Source organism: Pristis pectinata, chromosome 5 (assembly GCF_009764475.1).
Source record: "Pristis pectinata isolate sPriPec2 chromosome 5, sPriPec2.1.pri, whole genome shotgun sequence".
NCBI lineage: Eukaryota > Metazoa > Chordata > Chondrichthyes > Rhinopristiformes > Pristidae > Pristis > Pristis pectinata.
The window spans coordinates 36,377,644-36,399,367 of NC_067409.1; the positions used below are offsets into that span (position 1 = coordinate 36,377,644).

General features: G+C 41.7%; 1 protein-coding gene across 8 annotated transcripts in view; it reads right to left on the reverse strand.

The window, feature by feature from the left end:
- adam22 (ADAM metallopeptidase domain 22) overlaps positions 1-21,724 on the reverse strand; it is a 232,200-nt gene that overhangs the window by 134,395 nt on the left and 76,081 nt on the right. For 7 of the 8 annotated variants that reach the window (XM_052015804.1, XM_052015808.1, XM_052015807.1 and 4 more), the window contains exon 5: positions 9,808-9,890. The exons of the other annotated variant lie outside the window; for it this stretch is intronic. In XM_052015804.1, the coding sequence (XP_051871764.1) occupies positions 9,808-9,890 (83 nt within the window). The remainder of the gene's footprint in view (positions 1-9,807; positions 9,891-21,724) is intronic. 8 annotated transcript variants of the gene reach the window in all.

Below are 21,724 nucleotides of genomic sequence, written 5' to 3' on the forward strand. Positions count from 1 at the left end.
TAATTGCCCCTTCTTGTCCTCCAAGGGACCTAAGTTCACTTTAGCCACCCTTTTCTGCTTTATATAATTATAAAAGCTTTTACTATCTGTTTTTATATTTTGTGCTAGTTTAATTTCATAATCTATCTTCCCTTTCCTTATTGCTTGCTTAGTGATTCTTTGTTGCTTTTTAAAGTTTTCCCAATCTTCCAGTTTCCCACTACTTTTGGCAACTTTGTATGCATGAGCTTTTAGCCTGATGCCTTCTTTATTTCCTTAGTTGTCTAAGGCAGGCTCTCCCCACCCTTACTGTCCTTGCTTTTAACTGGAATACACTTTTGTGATCACCATGAAAAATCTCTTTGAAAGTCTTCTACTCTTCCTCATCTGTCCCATCATAGAGCCTGTGTTTACACTCAACTTTTTTCTGCTTCTCTAACCTGATTTCCCTCCTTCACTATATAAAAAAAACATGGCAATCTATGGTGCAGAGTAAATTCTTGGCTTTGGTTCTCATTCTTCAAAGATGCTGCAGTCACATCACAGGGCTGGAAAGTTCTGCTCATTTTCAACAACTCCTGTTAGGGAACTCCATTCAGAAATGGAAGCAATGCAAAAATTAACCTAGGATATAGAAACATTCCCCCGACTGAGCTTGAGCAAGTAATCAGTGGGAAATAAATGAGGCACAATCTGTATCATTAGCAAAGACTTATTAAGTATTTAGTGGCACACATAACACATTAACCTTTTATTTTAGTTAAAAAGTCACAATAAATATTTCAGCTGCTTGATAAAAGTGTGAAATATGAATAAGAACATTTGCCTCTTCCCAGCTCATTGATTCCAGCACACTTGCCCTGGTGTGGATAGTGCCAGAACCCTTCAATCTTAAGCAAATTAATGTTAACAGATTCTCCTTGTGATTTTAAGAGTTCTTCCCACATTTCTTTCCAGGACATTGACTTGTTACTTTGGTCCTATGTTTGTGGAATTATAGGGTGAATAGCACCCTTAATAATAGACTGCAACCCTTCAAGGAAGTGGACCAGTGTCACCTTCTCAAGTTTAAGGAACCCGGTCATACCAGTGTCATCCATTTCTCGAAACTGAATTATTAAAAATGTGAGTTCCTAATTGGCCATTCAATTTCCACTAATCAGACATGAGGTGCAATTTGAATGCGTTTGAATGTACAATGAGACCTACTACAAAATACATTGTACACTGACAAAAATGAACTCTCAAACACATTACTGCTGCAGTAGCAGATGAGGTGGAAGAGCCCGTGGAAATGAACCAGGTGTAGCGGTCGCTACCGCGATGTGAAAAAACAAGACGCTAATCGAAGGGTTTCCAAACAAGAACTGGTTTATTTTCCTGCCTTGTGTGGGCCTTTTAAGAGAGACTGTTCCCGCCCAATCCAAATGGCAATGACGTATATGCTACGTCATCAAGTCTTTCCCGTGCGTGGGTTCTCCCTGTCGCTCGGGGAAGACGAAGGCCCACCGCCATCTTGGGCTTTGCCACTCCAACGACGTGCGACCCGACTGCCAAGCCGGTTCGCTTGCCCGGCCGGTGAGTCGCTACACAGGCTGTGGCTCACTCCACTGGGGAAATGGGCCAAGCTGTGACTTCCTTTTTGGAGAGACCATAGGGTAACTGTCTTGCCTGCCTCTTCCTCCTACGGAGCATTTCTCAGGTATAGGAGGAACAGTTGAGCACAAATCTCTTCATTGGTCAACCATTCAGCTGGTAAGTTTAAACAATTCTTTTTCTTTTTTTTAAATGTTTTCTTTTAAAGTAATTTTCTTCCCTGCATCAAAAGCGCCATAGCCAAACACTGCCCTGCAGCACTGTGCTAAACAGGGTACTGACTAACGAAGGAACAGTCAACTAATACAACTTTTTATGAAGTACGAGGAGTTTCAAAGTAATTGAGCAAAAGCTGGCAGCTGTGAGAGTATACTGCCCAAAACATCATTAAGGAAATGAGAAATAGAAAAGAACTTTCATCTAAATTTTGTTTTCTACATTCCAATGTACTCCACAGTCAATGAAATAGTTTTATTTTTGAATGTAGTCACTTTGTAATGCAGGAGATGTGGCAGCTAATTTATATACAGCAAACTCCTACAAATAGCAGTGTGATAGTGATCAGATAATTGCCTCGTAATTCATGCCCAGGTGGTAGCACTAAGTCCACTATATAGTAGAGGCAGTGCACTGTTTCCTGCCTCTGAATATTTGTTCCAATGTAAGTCAATTGCAACAGCAGACTACAGTATACTGCCACCATCAAATCACACGTTTATACCATCAATTGTTTTGAAAATGTTGAGGGGGAATGAAAGTTACCCAGGACACCAGGAACAGATTTTTTTCATTGGATGCTTTATGTCCACTTGACATGGCAGGTAGAACCTTATTTTAATACCTCATTCATATCACAGAACCTTAAGGGTAGCATTCCCTCAGCACTGCAGCAGAATGTCACCTAGGTTTTTGCACATCTGTTTTTATAACCAGAACATCAAAGACCTAAAAGAGACACAGGGTATTCATACCTATAAAACTATGACCTAAACCACCTAGATAGGTATTGAGGACAAGCAGACAAGAACGGAGGTTTCCCTCCAAGTCACCAATCATTCTAACTAGTAAGTATAGTACTGCTCCTTCATATTTCTGGGTCAAAATACTGGAATACCCCACTTAACAACACTGGGAACCTTCACCACATCCATAGAATAGTTCGGGAATGTGGGCAGAGTTGAAGATGATTAAAATCTCTTACTTGTATGGTCTTAGAGTCATAGGTTCATACAGCACAGAAACGTGTCCTTCAACCCACCACATCCACGCTGAGCTTTTTACCCATCCACACTCATCGCATTTGCCCTCATTAGCACCGTACCATTTAATACCTTACCTACTTAAGTGTCTGTCTAAATACCTCTTAAACCTCCTCTGGCAGTGCATTCCAGATATCAACCACCCTCTAAGAAAAAACTTACCCCCAAAATCTACTTTAAATCTCCTCCCACTCACCTTAAAACTATTCTTTCTTATTTTTGATACCCCTATCATGGGAAAAAAAGTTTTGACCATTTACCTTATCTATGCCTCTCATAATCTTACATACTTCTATCAGGTCACTCCTCAGCCTCCTTCATTCTAGGGAAAATATACCCAGTCTATCCAATCTCTCTCCACAACTAATGTCCTCCAATCTAGGCAACATTCTGGTGGACCTCCTTTACACTCCCTCCAGCACAATAGTCACAAAGCAATCATAGTGCCAGCTATTTCCATTGTATCAGCCCATTTTCACCCCTGACAACGACTCCACAAAATCTTTTCAAAGAACAATAGAACCGTACAGTACAGAAATGGCCCCTTCTGCACCCTCCACCCCCACTGACCGTGATGGCCAGCTACATTAATCCCATTTGCCACATTAGGCCCATATCCCTCTACTCTTTTCATATCTGAGTACCTGTTCAAACGCCTTTTAAAAACTGTAATTGTATCTGCCTCCACACCTCCTCTGGCAGCTCATTCCAGATATTCATCACCCTCTGTGTGGAAAGACTTGCCCCTCAGATCTTCTTTGAATTTGTTTCACCTTAAACCTGCACCTTCTGGTTCTAAACTCTCCTGCCCTGGGGAAAAAAAATTCTGACTGTCTATCTTATCTATGCCGCTCAATTTTACAAACCTCTACAATGTCACCCCTCAGCCTCCTGTGTTTCAGCGAGAATAAGCCCAGCCTATCCAATCTCTCTTTATAGCTACGGCCACTCCAGGCAATATCCTGGTGAATCTCTTCTGCAGTCTCTCCATTGCTTTTCAAAGGATTTGCAATAAATGTTGGTGCCAATGATGCCTAACATCCCAGTAATGAATTAAAAAAGCTAACTTGTCAATCACCATGTCCAATAATTGTGAAGTGGCAATAAACAAAATAAGATGGGATTTTCCAGCCGAACTAGTTGAATTTTCATCTCCAAAGGTCTTACAGAAATTGGACAATGGCCTGCTTAGGTTGCACCTCAGGCACTACATGCACTTTCACGACTCATTTATGCAATGGATGAGAATGGGTAGAGTTTGTAATGGAATCTCAGGAATGAATTAAATGAGCTGAAGTGCCTCCTTCATCTGAACTGATCTTATGACATTCAATCTAAATTCTGTTTAAAATTCTGCTGTGCATGTTTCAAAGCATATGCTATCTGTATCAGGCCTCGTTAGATGTAGCAAGAGTACATGAACGTCAACCATATCCTTGACACAGCCTTTCACTTGTGCAGGCAGCAACTGGCTTTCACCTTTTACAGAGAGTGCAGGGAGGGAGATATAGCCAAAAATGGAGCTAAACGCAAATCCAACACAACACTGGGCATGAAGTAGGTAGACTCAGGAAACAAAGTGGGAGAATACTGCCATCCTGACAATTTAGTGAAGTAGATGTTCTGCTGCATAAGATCATTGCCAAAAGGCTTGCTGTGTTTACAACTGAAGGTCACCCTGTTGTGAAGGCTGCTCGACATATGGCTGGCAGAAGTGACAGGCAGATCTCATGTGTTCTGCAGAATATAGCAGAAGATGATCCCATTTTAAGGGAAGGCAAGGCCAGCCAAATGTCCCATGTACCAACATGAAGCTCCAAGATTCCATGTCACAACATGATACCTGTCAACCAGCTTCATACTTAATGCTGGCCTGTGTCAAGTTGCCAGGAAGTCATAGTGCTACATCACTGCTATACACATGTATTTTAGAATGGATGTACAGCTGTCATCATTTTGAGTAATGTATCAGTAGAAAACAATGGTCAGTTTTTTTTATGTCATTTGCTGGGAAAGAGATGAGAATACTTGCAATGCTGAGCACTGGTCCAAGGGAGAAGAAAGAACTGACAAAGCCCATTGCACTGATAGGATACGTGATCCAGATATGTGATATATGACAAAGCATAAACCTGCAGCAAAGTCCTCACAAATGCATCAGCTGTTTAGATACGTCCACTCTGATTTGCTCTATGGAAACATACAACGTAATCAACTTTACCCTGATTTTTTTTCATCTTTTCCTTATTAACCTGCTGGTGTGAAAAGTGGTCAGCAGATGCCTCTAAAACCCTATATCATCTCTGACCATTAACTATGTCATAACTCAGCACTTCCCAAAGGCTTCTAAACTGTGCCTCACATTTTCACCTGATGGACGTTCACGATGACGAAAGATACTATGAGGATCGCCTGAATGATCTCCCACAGTACTGAATCATGCCTATTTGCTAACTATCTAATGACCCACATACTTGTTAGGCTGCCAATGAGAATGTTATATCAAACCTGGAATTACAGGTCATGTTTCCATTCAATAATGAAATACACTTACAAATTTTTGTATCACATTTGGGATCCTCATAATGCCCCGGCACAAAACGTGCAAAAGGCATTGAGCTCACTCACCCTTATCACAAGGGCAATAAATTGCAGCCCTTTAAGAAACTGCTGCAGAGTCTTCATTTCTTCTCATTCTGCCAGTTGTGCACCTGCTCTCCCTGTGCACAGCACTGCTGAATCGGTCCTCTTTATTTAAACAATAGCTGTTGATTACATCATTTAGTGAACTGCCTTAGACAAGACACTGTACCAGAGTGCGAAGGAGCTGAATCAACATATGTGGTTCAAGTGCCAAGCTTTGTGAAGTACCCTGGGTTCATAACCGAATCTACTGCTATCAATTCAGCTTTCTCACAGTAATCTATTCAACTTGTTCTCCCAAACACAGTTCCAAAGATTGCTGCTGGATTAGTGTAGTGGGTTGGAATTTCCACAGTGCCTGGTAAGATGTGTTGGCATTCCGCTGTGAGACACTGGGGCTTCGTTTCCCGCCACCCCCCCCCCCCCCCGCCCCCACCTCAAAAACCTGCCGGTAGTGAAATTCTATCATGCTTGAAGGTGGGTGGAGGCAGAGAAAGAATTATGGGGATGGATTGGTCTGCGTTAAGGTTAGCTGGTCAGACAGAATCAACCCAGGATGGGGGTGAGAGAAGGGTGCTTTTTTCGGGGAGGGTGGCCTAGGAGGTAATCAGGGGCCATGAGGACACTGGTTAGGAGGTGGAGGGGTATAGCTTCTAAGAGAAACATCTAAAAGAGAATTTAACAGGAACTGGCCCTCAAATCCTGGCAGTAAGCGAGGCAAAATTATGCCCCCTTTAATTACCATCAAAGCAGTCACTATGCTAGTTAAAGCTTGCTATGGAGTGCAAGGCCTGCAGTACACATGGGCCTTGTACACAATTTTGTGAAAGTGCTGTCAAAATTTATGTTACATGCCATTTGGCATCACTGCATGTGCCCAGCAGACCCTGTGGACATGCGGTTTTTCTTTCGCATCTAACTTAAACAAGAGCAGGACCCTGTTTGCATTTTCATAAATTTCCATCATGTAGCACAAGAGCAACAGAATTTCTTGGAGTACTATGTTGGAAGAAATTAAACTGAAACACTTCATATTACAGTTTATAAACACAATTTTTAATTTGTATAAAATAGCTAAAATTAACCATAGAAAATAATTAAAAATCTAAACACCGTGGCATGCCAAAATAAATCTACACTTTTCAGAATGTTTAGTTACAGCAGAATATTTATTCACAGTTCAAATTATTTAGGTTCTGGGGTTTGGAGATTTCATTAATGAAATTAAACAGCAAATTAAAGGTGAAATCAGAGGTACCATGTGCAGATATGTACGATGGATAAAGGAAGGTAAAAAGCACCATATCTTGAACATTTTAAAAAAATAATTTTGTTAGAAAGGTCATGCTACAATTGTATACAATGCTTGTCAGATCACAGTTTGAATACATCATCTGTTCTGTTCACCATATGACAGGAAAGATGTGATTGCACTGGAGACGATGCAAAGGAGATATACGAAAATGTTGCCAAGACTGGAAACTTTTTTGGTGAAAGGAGTAATTGGATAGGTAGAAGCTGCTTTCCTTAGAGCAAACTGAGAGAAGATTTAATTAAGCTATATAAAACTATGAGGGATTTAGATACAATTAATAAGTAGGATCTGTTTCCCTTAGTTAAAGGACTCAAAGCTCCTGAGAGGGCATAGATTTAAAGTAAATGAGGAATAGTTTTTAAACGCCAGAAAGGTTAGAGACTAGAACTCACTTCCTGAAAGAATTAGGTTATTTGCTCCATTGTACCTTCTCTGTCAGTCAGTAAGATTATGGCTGATCCTTTACTCATACATACTTTCCTGCACTAACCCCACGTTCCTGGTCTTTCATAATATAAAGAAATCTATTCATTTCTGTCTTGAATATACGCAGAAATTGTACCTATAGCCCTCCTAAATAGAGAATCATAAAGATTCATCACCCTCTATCCTAAATGACTGACCTTTTATTTTGAGACTGCGATGCCTAATTCTAGCCGCCCCAGCCAGGGGAAACATCGTCTCTATATGTACCCTGTCAAGCCTTGTAAGGTTCTATACATTCTAATGAGATCATCTTTCATTCTTCTAAACTCAAGAGAGTATAGGTACAGTCTGCTTAATTTCTCATAATAGATCAATCTTCCCATCTCAACATTCATAACACTCAATAAATACCTGGATACATACATGAAGAGCCATGATGTGAAGAACTATGTACCAAGGTGGCACTAGATTAGGTTTTTCAACTAGCACAGACAGAATGGGATACATGACCTCCTTCGGTATCATACATTTTCTATGATTCTGTATTCGCTAGAGACAGGATTATGAGATTATGCTTGGAGAAAGACAGGGAAAACGTCACAAACATGAATAGTAACTTTGTGCAATAGTAACGATTTTCAACTTTTCAATTCTCATAACAAACCTTTATAATTTGGTACTTGCAAGAACAATTCTACTCTTGTACTGCTGTGCAATAAAAATATCTAGAGATTCATCAGTACTCATTCATTTTATCAATAAAATCTGACACAGATACATGAAACATTAACTCTGTGTTCTCTCTCCACGGATGCTGCCTTGCCTGCTGTATATTACCAGCATTTTCAATGTTTATTTCAAATTTCTAGCATCTGCAGTGATTTACCTTTGTGAAGTTAGTTAAGAAAAAATTTATACCTTCCTCACTATCAAAACATAACAATACTGCTTATTCGGTTTGGAGTACACGAAAGCCTACCACAGTTGAACCAAAAGATTGTGGCTACAAGTACTCAGTTCCCTGAAAATGGGAACAGAGGTAGATAGAATGGTTAATGGGGCATTTGGTATGCTTGCCTTCATTGGCCAATGTACTGAGTACAAGAGTTGGGAATTCGTGTTACTGTTGTACAAAACATTGATTAAGCAGCACTTGGAGTATTGTGGTCAGCACGTTATAGGAAGGACATGATTAAGCTAGAGAGGGTGCAGAAAATATTTACAAAGATGTTGCCTGGATTGGAGGGTTTGAGTTATAAGGAGAGATTGGATAGGCCTGGTCTCTTTCCCTAAAGCGAAGGAGACTGAGAGGCACCAATAAAGCTAGCTAGCCAGTATCTGCTTCACATATGGCAAGGGTCTCTAAAACTAGAGGTATATGGTTAAAGTGAGAGGGAGGAGGTTTAAAGGTGATGTGATGGGTAAATTTTTTCCGACACAAAATAGTTGATATCCGGAATGAGCTCCCAGGGATGATGGTGAAGGGAGGAACAGTAACAACATTTAAGATGCATTTTGACAGGTACTTGAATGAGCAGGGCCTAGAGGGATATGGAATTAATGCAGGGAAGTAGGATTACTAGAGATAGGCACAATGGTCAGCATAGACACAATGGGCCAAAGTGCCTGTTTCTATGCTGTACAACTCTATGACTCTATACCACAACTCTCAAATATTCCTTTATACTCACATTTATTTCTGAACTATAATTCATACAGCCACTAGGATCATTTCTGCATGATGTTCATAGATCTCTGAATGTTCCAAATGGACAAGAATTCAATGTAACTATTTATAGTTGCAATTCTAAATTTGTTCTCTGACATCAAAGTACACCAAATACTAAATTGCCCTTGCAAGTCTTAAAGAACATGTCAAACTTGTACTTTCACTGACATCTTCATAAGCTCCCTCCATTGTAAATAAAATTCCCGAGTAAAGGAAGGTGACTAACAGCCTTACAACTTAAAAGTAAAGAAGGCATGCCTAGAAACCTCCATAGGGGTCTTGGATCTTCCATGGTAAAGGCATAGCAACCCCAGAAAAGTGCTATAAATGGTGTGTCCACGTTTTTGGAGGACGTACATCATGTTGGTGGACAATCACAAGGAACCCTAGAATATCCTCCACCGGTGTAACCAGAGGGTCCAGTGTAGAAGGTACAAGGCTCCAGTAATTGTTGTCCCTTTTGACTGTGCCAATTGTACTCTATTTTGCTACCCCCAGAAACTCCAACTTGTTTCCCTCCATCTGCAGAAACTCATAAGAGTAGCTGTTAATGAAATAATAGATCCAAGCAAGAAAGATTACAGAAGCTAGGATAACAACAAATATCCCCAACAGCTAACTACTTCATCACACAGCAGTAATCAAAAATCCAAACAGCTCCTGATCACTCCCCCATCCTACCCCGACTAAAAGCTTAAATAAACACACATTTTTCAAACAAACCTCCCCTCCACAACCATCAGAGCCAGGACTCCTGCAACACCATGCTTCTCCTGAAATTTCTATGTTTTCCAGAGAATAGATCAAGTCAATTTAATAATAACATTAAATACAAAAATTCTAAGTGTCATGCAACTTACTGTAGTCCATAACATGTTGAAAGGGCCACAGAGGATTCAGCATTTCCTTGAATTTTGCCATGATAATAACAGTGTTCTCCTCCCTGTAATTAAAATGAATCAGTGTCACAATGCATCGTGCTCTGCACATTTGAAGATTTCACTGCAAATGATCAGAATCAAAACTAAAAAAAACCAGAATCATAGAATAGGTGAAAAGATAATAAATTTTTTGATGGCATTTTCCAGATTAATCTAAGTCACACGTTCAAAAGTATAAGAATCAACTAAATTTCACCGTTTTTTTTGTGTACGATAAGGACAACATTCCTGAACACAGGAGGAACAGATATTCAGCACCTCCATCTTAGCTACTACTTATACAACATAGAACAGTACTGTACAGCAACAGGCTTTTTGGCTCACAATGTCTGTGCCAACCATGATGCCAAGTTAAACTAAACCTATCTGCCTGCACATGATCGATATCCCTCCCTGCATGTTCATGTGCCTACCTAAATGCCTCTAAATGCCACTACTGTTTGCTTCTACCACCATCCCTGGCAGCACGTTCCAGGCGCCTACCACTCTCTGCAAAAAAAAAACTTACCCTGTACATCTCCTTTAAACTTTCCCTCTCTCACACATAGCATTTGACATTTCCACCCTGGGAAAAAGACTCTATCTTAAGAGTTATAGAGCAATTCAGCACGGATACAGGCCCTTCGGCCCAACCAGTCTATACCGACCACGGTGCACACCCAGCTAGTCCCAATTTCCTGCGTTCGGCCCATATCCCTCTACGACGCGCCCCTGCATGTACCTACCCAAGTAATCATACTATTGTACCTGCCTCAACCACTTCCTCTGGAGTTCATTCCATATATTCACTACCTTCTGCGTGAAAAAGTTGCCCCTCAGGTCCCTTTTAAATCTTTCCCCTCTCACCCTAAATCTATGCCCCATAGCTCTGGACTCTCCTACCCTGGGGAAGAAAAAACATTACCAACTACCATATCTGTACCTCTCATAATCTTAAACATTTCTAATAAGGTCTCCCCTCATTCTCCTACGCTCCAAGGAATAAAGACCTAGTCTGGCCAACCTCTCGCTATAACTCAGGCCCTTTAGTTCTGGCAACATCCTTGTAAATCTTTTCTGCACTCTTTCCAGTTTAACCACATCTTCCCTATAACAGGGTGACGAAAACTGTGCATAGTACTCCAAGTATGGCCTCACCAATGACTTTGCATCATAATGTCCCAACTTCAATACTCAATGCCCTGACTGATGAAGGCCAGCATGCTAAACACTTTTTTTTAATCATCCTGTCTACCTGTGATGCTGCTGTCAATGAACTATGCACTTGTACTCCTAGGTCCCTCTGTTCCATTACATTCCCTAGTGTCCTACCATAATATAAGTCCTATGCTGGTTTGACTTTCCAAAATGCTCACGCTGATCTGTATTGAAATCCATTTGCCACTCCTTGGCTCAATTTCCTAACTTATCAAGATCCGCCTGTACTCTACGATAACCTTCTTCACTATCAACAACACCTCCTAATTTCATGTCATCTGCAAACTTACTGATCAAGCCTTGTGCATTCGCATCCAAATCACTTACATAAATAACAAATAACAAGGGTCTCAACAGCGACCCCTGTGACATACCACTAGTCACTGGCCTCCATTCCGAGAAACAACCTTCAATCATCACCCTCTGCTTCCTACCTCCAAGCCAATTTTGAATCCACTGAACTAGCTCTCCCTGGATTCCATGGGACCCAACCTTCCAGACCAGCCTACCATGCAGGACCTTGTTGAAGACCTTGCTAAAGTCCAAAAAGACAATATCCACTGCCCTACCCTCATCTACCTTTTTGCTTACCTCTTCAAAAACTAAAAAGGTTTGTCAAGCACGACTTTCCATGCACAACGCCATGCTGACTCCTCCTAATCAGACACTGTCTGTCCAAATGCTGGTACATCCTGTCCCTCAGAGTTCCCCACTACTGACATCAGGCTGACCAGCCTGTAGTTCCCTGGCTTGTCCTGGCTACTCTTCTTAAACAATGGAACAACATTATCCACCTTCCAGTCTTAGGGAACTTCACCAGTGGCTTACAATGAAGCAAATATCTCCACAAGAGCCTCTGCTATTTCCTCTCTAGCCTCCCACAAGGTCCAAGTATACACTCAGTCAGGCCTTGGGGATTTATCCACCTTAATGCACTGTAAGGCTGCAAATACATCCTCCCTGGCAGTATGAATTTCCTCCAAAACATCTCCACTTGTTTCCCTTATCTCTTGAGCAACCCTCATTTTCTGCTCAGTAAACACTGAGGAGAAATAGTCATTAAATATCCCACCTATCTCCTGCAGCCCGAGACATAGGTGGCCCTGCTGATCTCTAAGGGGACCTACTCCCTCCCTAGCCACCCCTTCACTCTTAATATAGCTACAGAACCTCTTGGGATTTTCCTTAACCTTACCTGCCAGATCCATCTCTTTGCCCTCCTGATTTTCCTCTTAAGAGTATTCCTAATCTTTTTATAGTCGTCAAGGGATTCATCATCCCCAACCTCTTAAACCCAATGTATGCTTCCTTTTTTATCTTTACCAGAGCCTCAATATCCCTCATCAGCCAGGGTTTCCTAAACTTGCCAGGCTTACCCTTCACTGTAACAGGAACATGCTGCTCCTTGATATCACATTCTTAAAAGCCTCTCACTTGCTATTCATTGCTTTCCTTCAATCAATCAGCCTCTGCTAGATCTTGCTTAAATCCCCAAAATTTAGCCCTGCTCCAGTTCAGGACCCTAACCTGTGGACCTGCCCTATCCTTTTCCATCACTATCTTAAAACTAATAGAATTATGGTCACTAGAGCCAAAGTGCTCCCTAACTGCCACTTCTGTTACTTGTCTGCTACCTCGCTCCATAAGAGGAGGTCCAGTATTGCACCCTCCTAAGTAGAGCCCTCTATATATTGACTGGGGAAACTTTCTCCCCATCCAGGCCCTTAACACCCTGGGTAGTCCAGTCAGTACTGGGGGAATTAAAATCTCCCACTAATACAACCATATTATTCTTACAACTATGAGCAATTTCTCTACACACCTGCTCCTCAAGTTCCCACTGACTGTTGGGGGGGGGGGGGTCTATAATACAGCCCCACTAGAGTGACCCTCCCCTTCTTGTTTCTAAGTTCTACCCATATGGCCTCACTGGACGATTCCCCAAGAATGTCATCTCTAATCACTGTTGTTACGTCCTCCCTTATCAAAAAGGCAACACCCGCTCCTCGCTTACCTGTACCTCTGTCACGCCTGTAGCATCTGTATCCTGGAATATTGAGCTGCCAGTCCTGCCCTTCTCTCAGCCATGTTTCTAATCCACGCTCTGAGTTTGTTTGCCTCACCTGTTGAACTTTGTGCATTGAAATAAATGCAGTTTAACTAGGTATTCCTTTCCCTGCCTTTACCGTGCCCCTGGCTAACCTGCTTATAAACTTGCTACTGCTTTATCCTGTGACTTGCTCCTGCTCAGAAATCCACACCCACCCCACCCCCGCCAATCTAGTTTAAACCCTCCTGTGTAGCATTAGCAAATTTCCATGCAAGAACATCTTCTTGGAACTCAGAGTTACAAGATTGTTTGATAATGAGGAAAAGAGAAATTGCAAAGGGGAACTATCTTGTCCTGTAAGAAGCAATACCTATCAGCTAAGAAAAGACAGAACTAATGAATAATGAAAACATAAACCATCCAGGTTGCCCCTCAACTGTGCATAAAGGCAATTCCTTTACAGAAAATATAAAGACTGTCTGTGAAACTTTAGTTTGCTGAGAGCCTGCAGCACAATGCTGTGTTGAGAACAGAATCACAAGATCTAGAAAATATACAACAGGAGATATTAACACTTAAAATAAATGGCATCACAGCTCTGATGTTAAAAGTGGAGAGGTATTCCAGATGATTAAGCACTTACACCATTTTTCCTCACTATATATTCAACATTCAGTCTGACAATGAGCCATAGAGTCATACAGCATGGAAACAGGCTCTTTGGCCCAACTTGTCCATGCCGACTGTGTTGCCCAGCGAGCTTGTCCCATCTGCCTGTGTTTGGCCCATAGCCCTCTAAACCTCTCCTATCCATTACCTCTCCTATCTAGATGGCTTTTAAATGTTGCTAATGTGCCCACCTCAACCACTATTTCTGGCAGCAGAAGCTGCCCCGATGTCCCCTTTAAATCTCTCATCTCTGATCTTAAACCTATGCCCTTTTGTTTTTAACACCCCTTCCCTGGGAAAAAGACTATGTGCTTTCACCCTGTCTATGCCCCTGATGATATTATATACCTCCATTAGGTCACCCCTCTCTCCAACATTCCAGGGAATAAAGTCCTAGTCTACGCAACCTCTCCTTGAAACTCAGGGTCCCAAGTGCAGACAACATCCTTGTAAATCTTTTCTGCACTCTATCTAGTTTAATAATATCTTTCCTACAACAGGGTGACCAAAACTGTACACAGTACTCCAAGTGCAGCTTTAACAATGTCTTACATAACTTCCCACCCTGTTCTCCCAATCAGTAAGACCGTTCCTAACTCCATGGCTCCAACTCTTGGGTTGGAAACAGGCAATACTAGAAGTTAATAGCAATCAATGCATCTGTGATAGGGGTAAAAGTGATGGATTTATCTTTCACTTTGGTATCCACAGCCCACCACAGCAGTAAATATTTAAAGCATTTCTTCACTTTCAAAGGTCAATTGTCCTAATCTGCAGTGTGTATGGTTCTTTATTGAAAAATCCAGCATATGCTGGTTGTCCCATTTGAAACCTCTGTGCATGTTGTCACGAACAAATATCAAAGGGCACCAAGACAGAATCTGATCAGGTGTGAAGAAACTCCGGCATTGATTGATGGGGGTGTTGTCCTGTTTCTGTGCCTTAACATTACAGAGTAGAATATTGTAAAAATCCATTCTCAATCTCCAGTGCAGAACTGAGGCAGTGCTGAACTGTCTGAGGTGCTCTCTTTCAGATAAGGCTTTAACTTGAGGAGCCGTCTACTTTTCAAGTTGCTATTGTTTGTCACTTGTTCTCGAGTAAGACCATGACATCTAGTCTATAGCATTGCAACACGTACAGAGATGACTCAAAGATCTCATGCTCCTATTTCTAAGAAAGCCTTAGAGAATCATTCCCAGTGTCCTAAACAAACATGTCCCTCATTAAACACTGCAGAGGATTATTCAATCATTTTCACTTTGCTCTTTGTAGGATCTTGCTATATTCAAGCAGTAACTATACTTCAAAAGGGACTTCATTGGCTGTAGAATGCTTTGGAGCATCCTGAGAGGGACAGGAAATGGCATTGTATGAATCTGTCTTTCTTCTTTACTATGTCCTAAGGGGGATCCCAACAAACAAGGCTACACATGTACAGCTCAAGCTTCACGTTTGGCTTGGGGCCCTTCAGAATACATCTATGTAATCACAGACTTTGCTCCAGTATTCTCTAATATAGACACTTAATATTAAGTGCAGCTATTAAAATTAATTTGTCAAGTCCCCCAATACCAACCAATGTTAGGTTTCTGCAAATGCTCTGCCAAGCACCAGAAGTGGAGCATTTCATGAAGTAACATTTAGCAATGGTTTTATTTAACACAATTTTCAACAGAAGGCATCCCCCATATATCCCCAGTATTTTAAGAATCCCGAATGCCAGGGAAGAATAAAATCAAAAAAAGACCAGAGGTAGAAACTGGCTCTCAGCTGCTTGTGCTAAACGTGTGGTGCAGTGGTAGATGGGCATTGAACACTACTTAAGAACATAAGAAACACAGGAGGAGAAGGTTGTTCAGCTCCTTGTGCCTGCTTCAATAAAATCATGGCTGATCTTTCATGCCAGTGCCATTTGTCCTAATCCCAAAATCCTTAACACTCTTAATTTTGAGACTGTGGTCCCCAATACCAGATATCCTTGCCAAGGGAAACATCATCCCTGCATCTACACAGCCAAGCCTTGAAAGAATTTTGTATGTTCCAATGAAATCACCTATCATTCTTTTAAACTCTCTAAACCCAATCTGTTTAATCTTTCCAACAACAATCTCAAGAACCAATCTGTTGAACCTATGTTACATTCTCTACCTTGTAAATAAATCCTTATGTATAGAGACCAGACTTGTACACAATATTCCAGGTAAGGTCTGACCAAAGCCTATATACTTGCAGTAAGACACCATTATTCCTATACTCAAATCCTCTTGCAACGAAGGCCAACATATGGTTTGCCTTCTTTGCTTGCTCTACACCCATATTTAACTACAGTGAATTAATGTACAAGAATAACCAGGTCTCCAAGAACAGCAACACTTTTCATTCTCTCACTGTTTAAAATCTGCTTTTCTATTTTCTTCACGCCAAAGTCGATGAGTTTATGTTTTTCCACATTATATTCCACCTGCCTTGTTCTTACCGATTCACTTAGCCCATTCATATCCCCTTCTAACTTCTCTGCATTTTCCTCACAAATCTCACTTCTACCCAGTCACTGCCACTTCCAAAAGCTGGTTCCACCAAAGTTGGTGCATGCATACTACTATACAGTCACACATTTAGTGCATATGATTAAGGACAAATTTTTATGCTGTAACTCTTTAATAAAATCTGTCCTCTCCAATTTGCACATTTTCTCAACTCATTTAACATTTTCTCTTCTGACAAATAACCACAGCATGGAGTTAAATTGGAATGACACTGGAAAGATGGATGTGGATCACAGTGTATGATTCAAATGTGTTGTCAAACTGTGCAAGCCATGCATAACATTCCTGTTGTGATCTCATTGATGGATTTATTGCACAGTCAGTCATCGGGCCCCAACTGGTAAATGACTAACAATAGTTCAAGCTAAATTCTATTTAATAAGGCCATGCCCTCCCTCTGAGTGGAGGTGCTTCATGGCTCCAGCCAGTGATAGAAGTCATTTCATGAGTCTTTCCAGATTACGAAGATGTGACTGGTCATAAGGTGAGAGCAGACATCCTGATTTTTCTGATGTTGCTCTGGAGGCCTTAGAAGATGGACTAGATAGAAAGGAAGAGGTCCATCCCACAGGGAGTACATGGTCAAGCTACACTTGGAGGAGAGAGGTAATGAGCTCACTGAGTCAAGCCCCAAACATGGGCGCTGTGCTGCAAGTCCTTTCAAGATCTTATATACGTAGCCAAGGTCAGTGAATATATCTCCCAATATTCACAAACATACTTCCTTCTCTTGCAAAAGAGGTTGACACATAATTTTTTTGCCAGTAACAGCAGCCACCAGTGTCTCAGACTAGCAGCAATGCAGAGATCGTGGATAAGATGCTCACATCCAACCCCTTGTTCACATTCCCTTTGACCCTAATCCCAGAATCTCTTCAGATTTACACCTTGTAAATGGTATAAACACACATCACTTATGGAGCCCCATGCACCCTCACCATAACCCCAACTTTGAGACGTTCCCTTTGAAGACAGTCAAGAATTTCCACATGCCCAGGCAGCAACAGATAAACAAGTCAACAGTGAATAGAGGCAGCCCATCATTTGATGTGACACTGGCCCTTAACTTGGAGGTGAGATGTGCAGCTGGGAATGAATGGTTTGCAGCCAGGGATCAGGGACAGGTGGCCCAGGTGCTAGCAGTATGGAAGCACGGTCGCACTTAAGTTCTGCTTCAGAGGATTCAGAGGAGGATTTCAATGAGGCAGCCTACAGAAGTTAACACAAAATGCTGGAGGAACTCAGCAGGTCAGGCAGCAGCTATGGAGGGAAATGGACAGTTGATGTTTCTGGATGGAACAGGAAAGAGTGGGAATGACAAAGGGCTGAAGATGGTAGAATCTGATAGGAGAGGATGGTGGGAGCACGGAATAAAGGGAGGGAGGTGGGGAAGGGAACCAGTGGGAGGAACGTATGGGTGACAGGCAGATGGAGAGGCTGGAGGAGGGGAAGAGACATGGTGATGGGGGCCAGGTAGATCAGTAGGAGAGAGAAAAGGGACAGGGGGGGAGCAGCTGTCAGAAGTTGGAGAATTCAATGTTCATGCTGGCAGGTTGCAGGCTATGCAGGTGGAATGAGGTGCTGTTCGTCTTGTTTGTGTTATTGTCAATTTCCCTCCATAGATGCTGTCTGACCCGCTGAGTTCCTCCAGCATTTTGTGTGTTGCTCCAGATTCCAGCGTCTGCAGTCTCTTGTGTCTCCAACCTACAGAAGTTGATGGACGTCCACAATGTGATTCTACGTGCACTGGCATTTTTGCCTGACAGTATGCTCGAAACTTCAAGCAGCACAGAGAACTCCAGCTCTAACCCTGCACATGGCTGTGAGTAGGGAGCCTGGACCCTGTACTTTCCAGATTGGATGGTTTAGCCAGCTCCATTTCAATGCTTGGAGATCCAACTGTCAAATGACGTTTGCCATGAGATCCTGGCTTCCAAAGTTGACGATGGGAAACTTGATGAAGGTAAATGTATTGAATGTCAAGAGGAATTGGTTTGACTCCTGTCCTTTTAAAAGTGAGCGTTGCCTGGTAATTCTATGTTTCTTGCACATTAACCACACCCAAAAGCTGTTCAGGTCAGGTCTTGCTGCATGTGAACAGTGGCTGAGGAATAGTGATTTTATTCATTTTTATTCATTGTATTTATTCATTCCAGGGATGTGGGCTTGAGCCAGCATTTAATTGCCCATCCATATCATTTCCCTTGAGAAGGTGGTGGTGAGCTGCCTTCTTGAACCACTTCAGTCCTGGAGGTGTGGGTATACCCACAATGCTGTTAGGGAGGGAGTTCCTGGATTTTGACCCAGCAATGGTGATGTGTTTTCAAGTCAGGATGGTGTGTGGTTTGGAGAGAACCTTCCAAGCTACTCACCAGTAACCGTAACCAATAATGGCCTGAGTGCATAGCCAGAAAGGGGAGCCCCCAATGTTACCCACCATCCTCCTCCATCCACTGCTCCCCAATGCTTGCAAGAACCTACATAATTGTGAGCTTATTATTTGTAAGAAAGCAACAGGTAAATGCAAACTGTGACACTTGCTCTGCACTCCTCCACAATCACAAGGATGGCACGCCAATGTTTTTAACGTTCTTAGGAGGTTAAGGTGGTTCGGCATGTCACCGAATACTAACAAACTTCTACAGATGTACTATTGAAAGTATCCTGACTGGTTGCATCATGGTCTGGGACTGCAATTCGAATGTGCAGGAACATAAGAAGCTGCAGAGAGTAGTGGACTCAGCCCAATACATCACAGGCACACCCCTCCCCACCATCAGTAGTATCTACATGAGGCACTGCTACAAGAATGCAATATCTACCATCAAAGATCCCCACCAGCTGGGCCATGCCGTCTTCTCTCAGCTACCATCAGGCATGAGGTACAAAAGCCTGAAGTTCAACACCAGCCTTCAACTATTCAGCTTTTGAACCAACCTGCACAACCCTAATCACTACCTCAGTATAGCAACACTAGATCACTTTGCACTACAATGGACTTTTGTTGTTTTTTTGTTCTAATTCTGTTCTTTCTTGTATAATTTATGTTTATGTTTTACTTGTGAATGTTACGTCTCTGATGCTATGTGCCTGTGATGCTGCTGCAAATAAGTTTTTCACTGCACCTAGGCATACATGTACTTGTGCATGTGACACTAAACTCGACTGACTTTGTAAGTCACCTCTAGAGTGGTTCAGGCAGTGAGAACATAGCTCGAGCACTCTAATGATCTGTTCTATAATGCCTTGTGTGGTAGCATGGCTTTGTTACACAAGCATTCCCCTATGTACAGAGCTTCATAATGGTACAAGGACCCATGTATAGCCCTTATGGTACATTCTCTTGTCTGAAACAGAAATAGAAAAGGCTGGAAACACCTAGCAGGTCAGGCACCATCTGTGGTGGAGAAATAGATTTAACGTTTCAGGTTAAACATGCTTCATCAGAACTGGGAAAGGAAGAAATCAAGTTAGTTTGAAATTGCAGAGAGAATGTGAGACAGAAGGGCAGGACCAAGGAAATATCTCTAGAGTGAGGCCAGGGTTGCCATGGGGATAATCTGTCGATTAAGTTATCTGGTTGATGGGTTAGGGAGCACAGTTGGGGACAAAGAAAATAAACAAACAAAATATTAAAACAAACAAAATATTGATTTGAAGACCTGGTTAAGGATTAGAAGTTTTGTTTGCTGATTGGTAAAACACAAGCAAAAACAGATGCTGCTTCAACAAAGTCATTTATAAAGAAACTAGCTGAGTATCTTATTAGCAATGGCCACAGAGTGCACTTACATTGACTTGTGAGTGATATTAATTTGCAGCACATTGCTATTTATGCCTGGCTAGTGCTAGTGGAAACAGAAGAACTGAGTCAATATTAAAACGGGTGACCTGCAGCAGAACAGGCCAGGTCTGATACAAACAGAGAAAGCAAGTTACCTGAAATTGTTGAATATGATATTGAGTCTGGAAGGCTGCAATGTGCCCAGACAGATGAGATGCTGTTCCTCAAGCTTATGTTGGGTCTAATGTGGTGGCTCAAAAAAAAAACAGGTGGAAGTGAACAGTCACAAGATAAGTGCATCATTGCTACTGCTCACATGAGGCATTTGTCATTTTTTTTGTTGAGGGTAATCACAGACAAGCTGGACAACAAGGAATAATTGCCTTCATAGTTGCTGTCCTTCTCAAAATTCAGATGTAGCACTCACAAGTCAATATAGGTGCCATTATCACTCTATGGCTATTGTCCTCAAAAATCTTTCAGCCCCTCTTTCTATCCAAGATGAAGGAGATTTCCTTGAACAGAAAATCTTTATTAACCTCTTAAAATAGCAGTGTGCTCCAAATTAATATCACCAGCACCAGCCATGAAGGAGCCAGAAGGTATAAACGTTAATAGCGATAGCAATGTTAATGGCCACTGACCAGATGATAGTCTCATAACTCCAAGTGAACTTCAGCCAGACAGTTTAATGCACTGTAGAATCTTTTCTGCTTAAATGATTTGTTTTATGACTTTTGGTCCTTTGCTAATAAGATACTCGACTAAATGACGTTTTTGAAGCAGCATCTGTTTTTAATTGTGTTTTATTAATCAACAAATAAAATTTCCTAATCCTTAATCACATCTTCAAATCAATACTTTGCTGGGGAATTGAATGGAGTAAACAGTTTTATTATAAAGTCTGTGAAATTTGACTTTGTTAATCATGCCCTCACCCAGTCAGTTTTTCTACGAGATCTTTGGTGAATGACTGAGTAGCACATCCAATCTGTTATTTCCAACATGTCCATCTGTTAAGAACATACACAGTCATGGATCATGTTTCATTAGGTTTTACATTTGAGAGGGCAATTCTCCAGCCCCGATTATAGAGACAGCAGAACTACAGGAGAGAATTGGAAATGAAACTCCTGTGACATTTTTCCCTCAGGGTTACCGTAATACTCTTCAATTTAAGCAAGGCGAAGTACTTTCATCCACTTCATGCTGGAGATCACCTGGTCTCAATTCAAAAATATGCAAATAAACACCTCCCATCATTCCCAACCTGTGCAGTAGAGGGTGTGCTCTTTAAGTTCAAGAGAGGCTTTGTACACATTAAGCCCTAAAAATTGTAGTGTATCGTTTAAGCCACATTATATTCATTCTATGGCCATAGCATACCAATAACTTTTTGTGCCTGTGGGCCTGCTGTTGCTAATTTCAATGGTCAAAGACAAAGGCCTCAGTCATTACAGAATCACCATTATCACAGCTTGGTATGGCAACTGCTCTGCCCAAGACCACACGAAGTAGACACAGCTGAGCACATCACGAAAACGAGCCTCCTTCCATGGACACTTTCTACACTTCTACCACACTTTT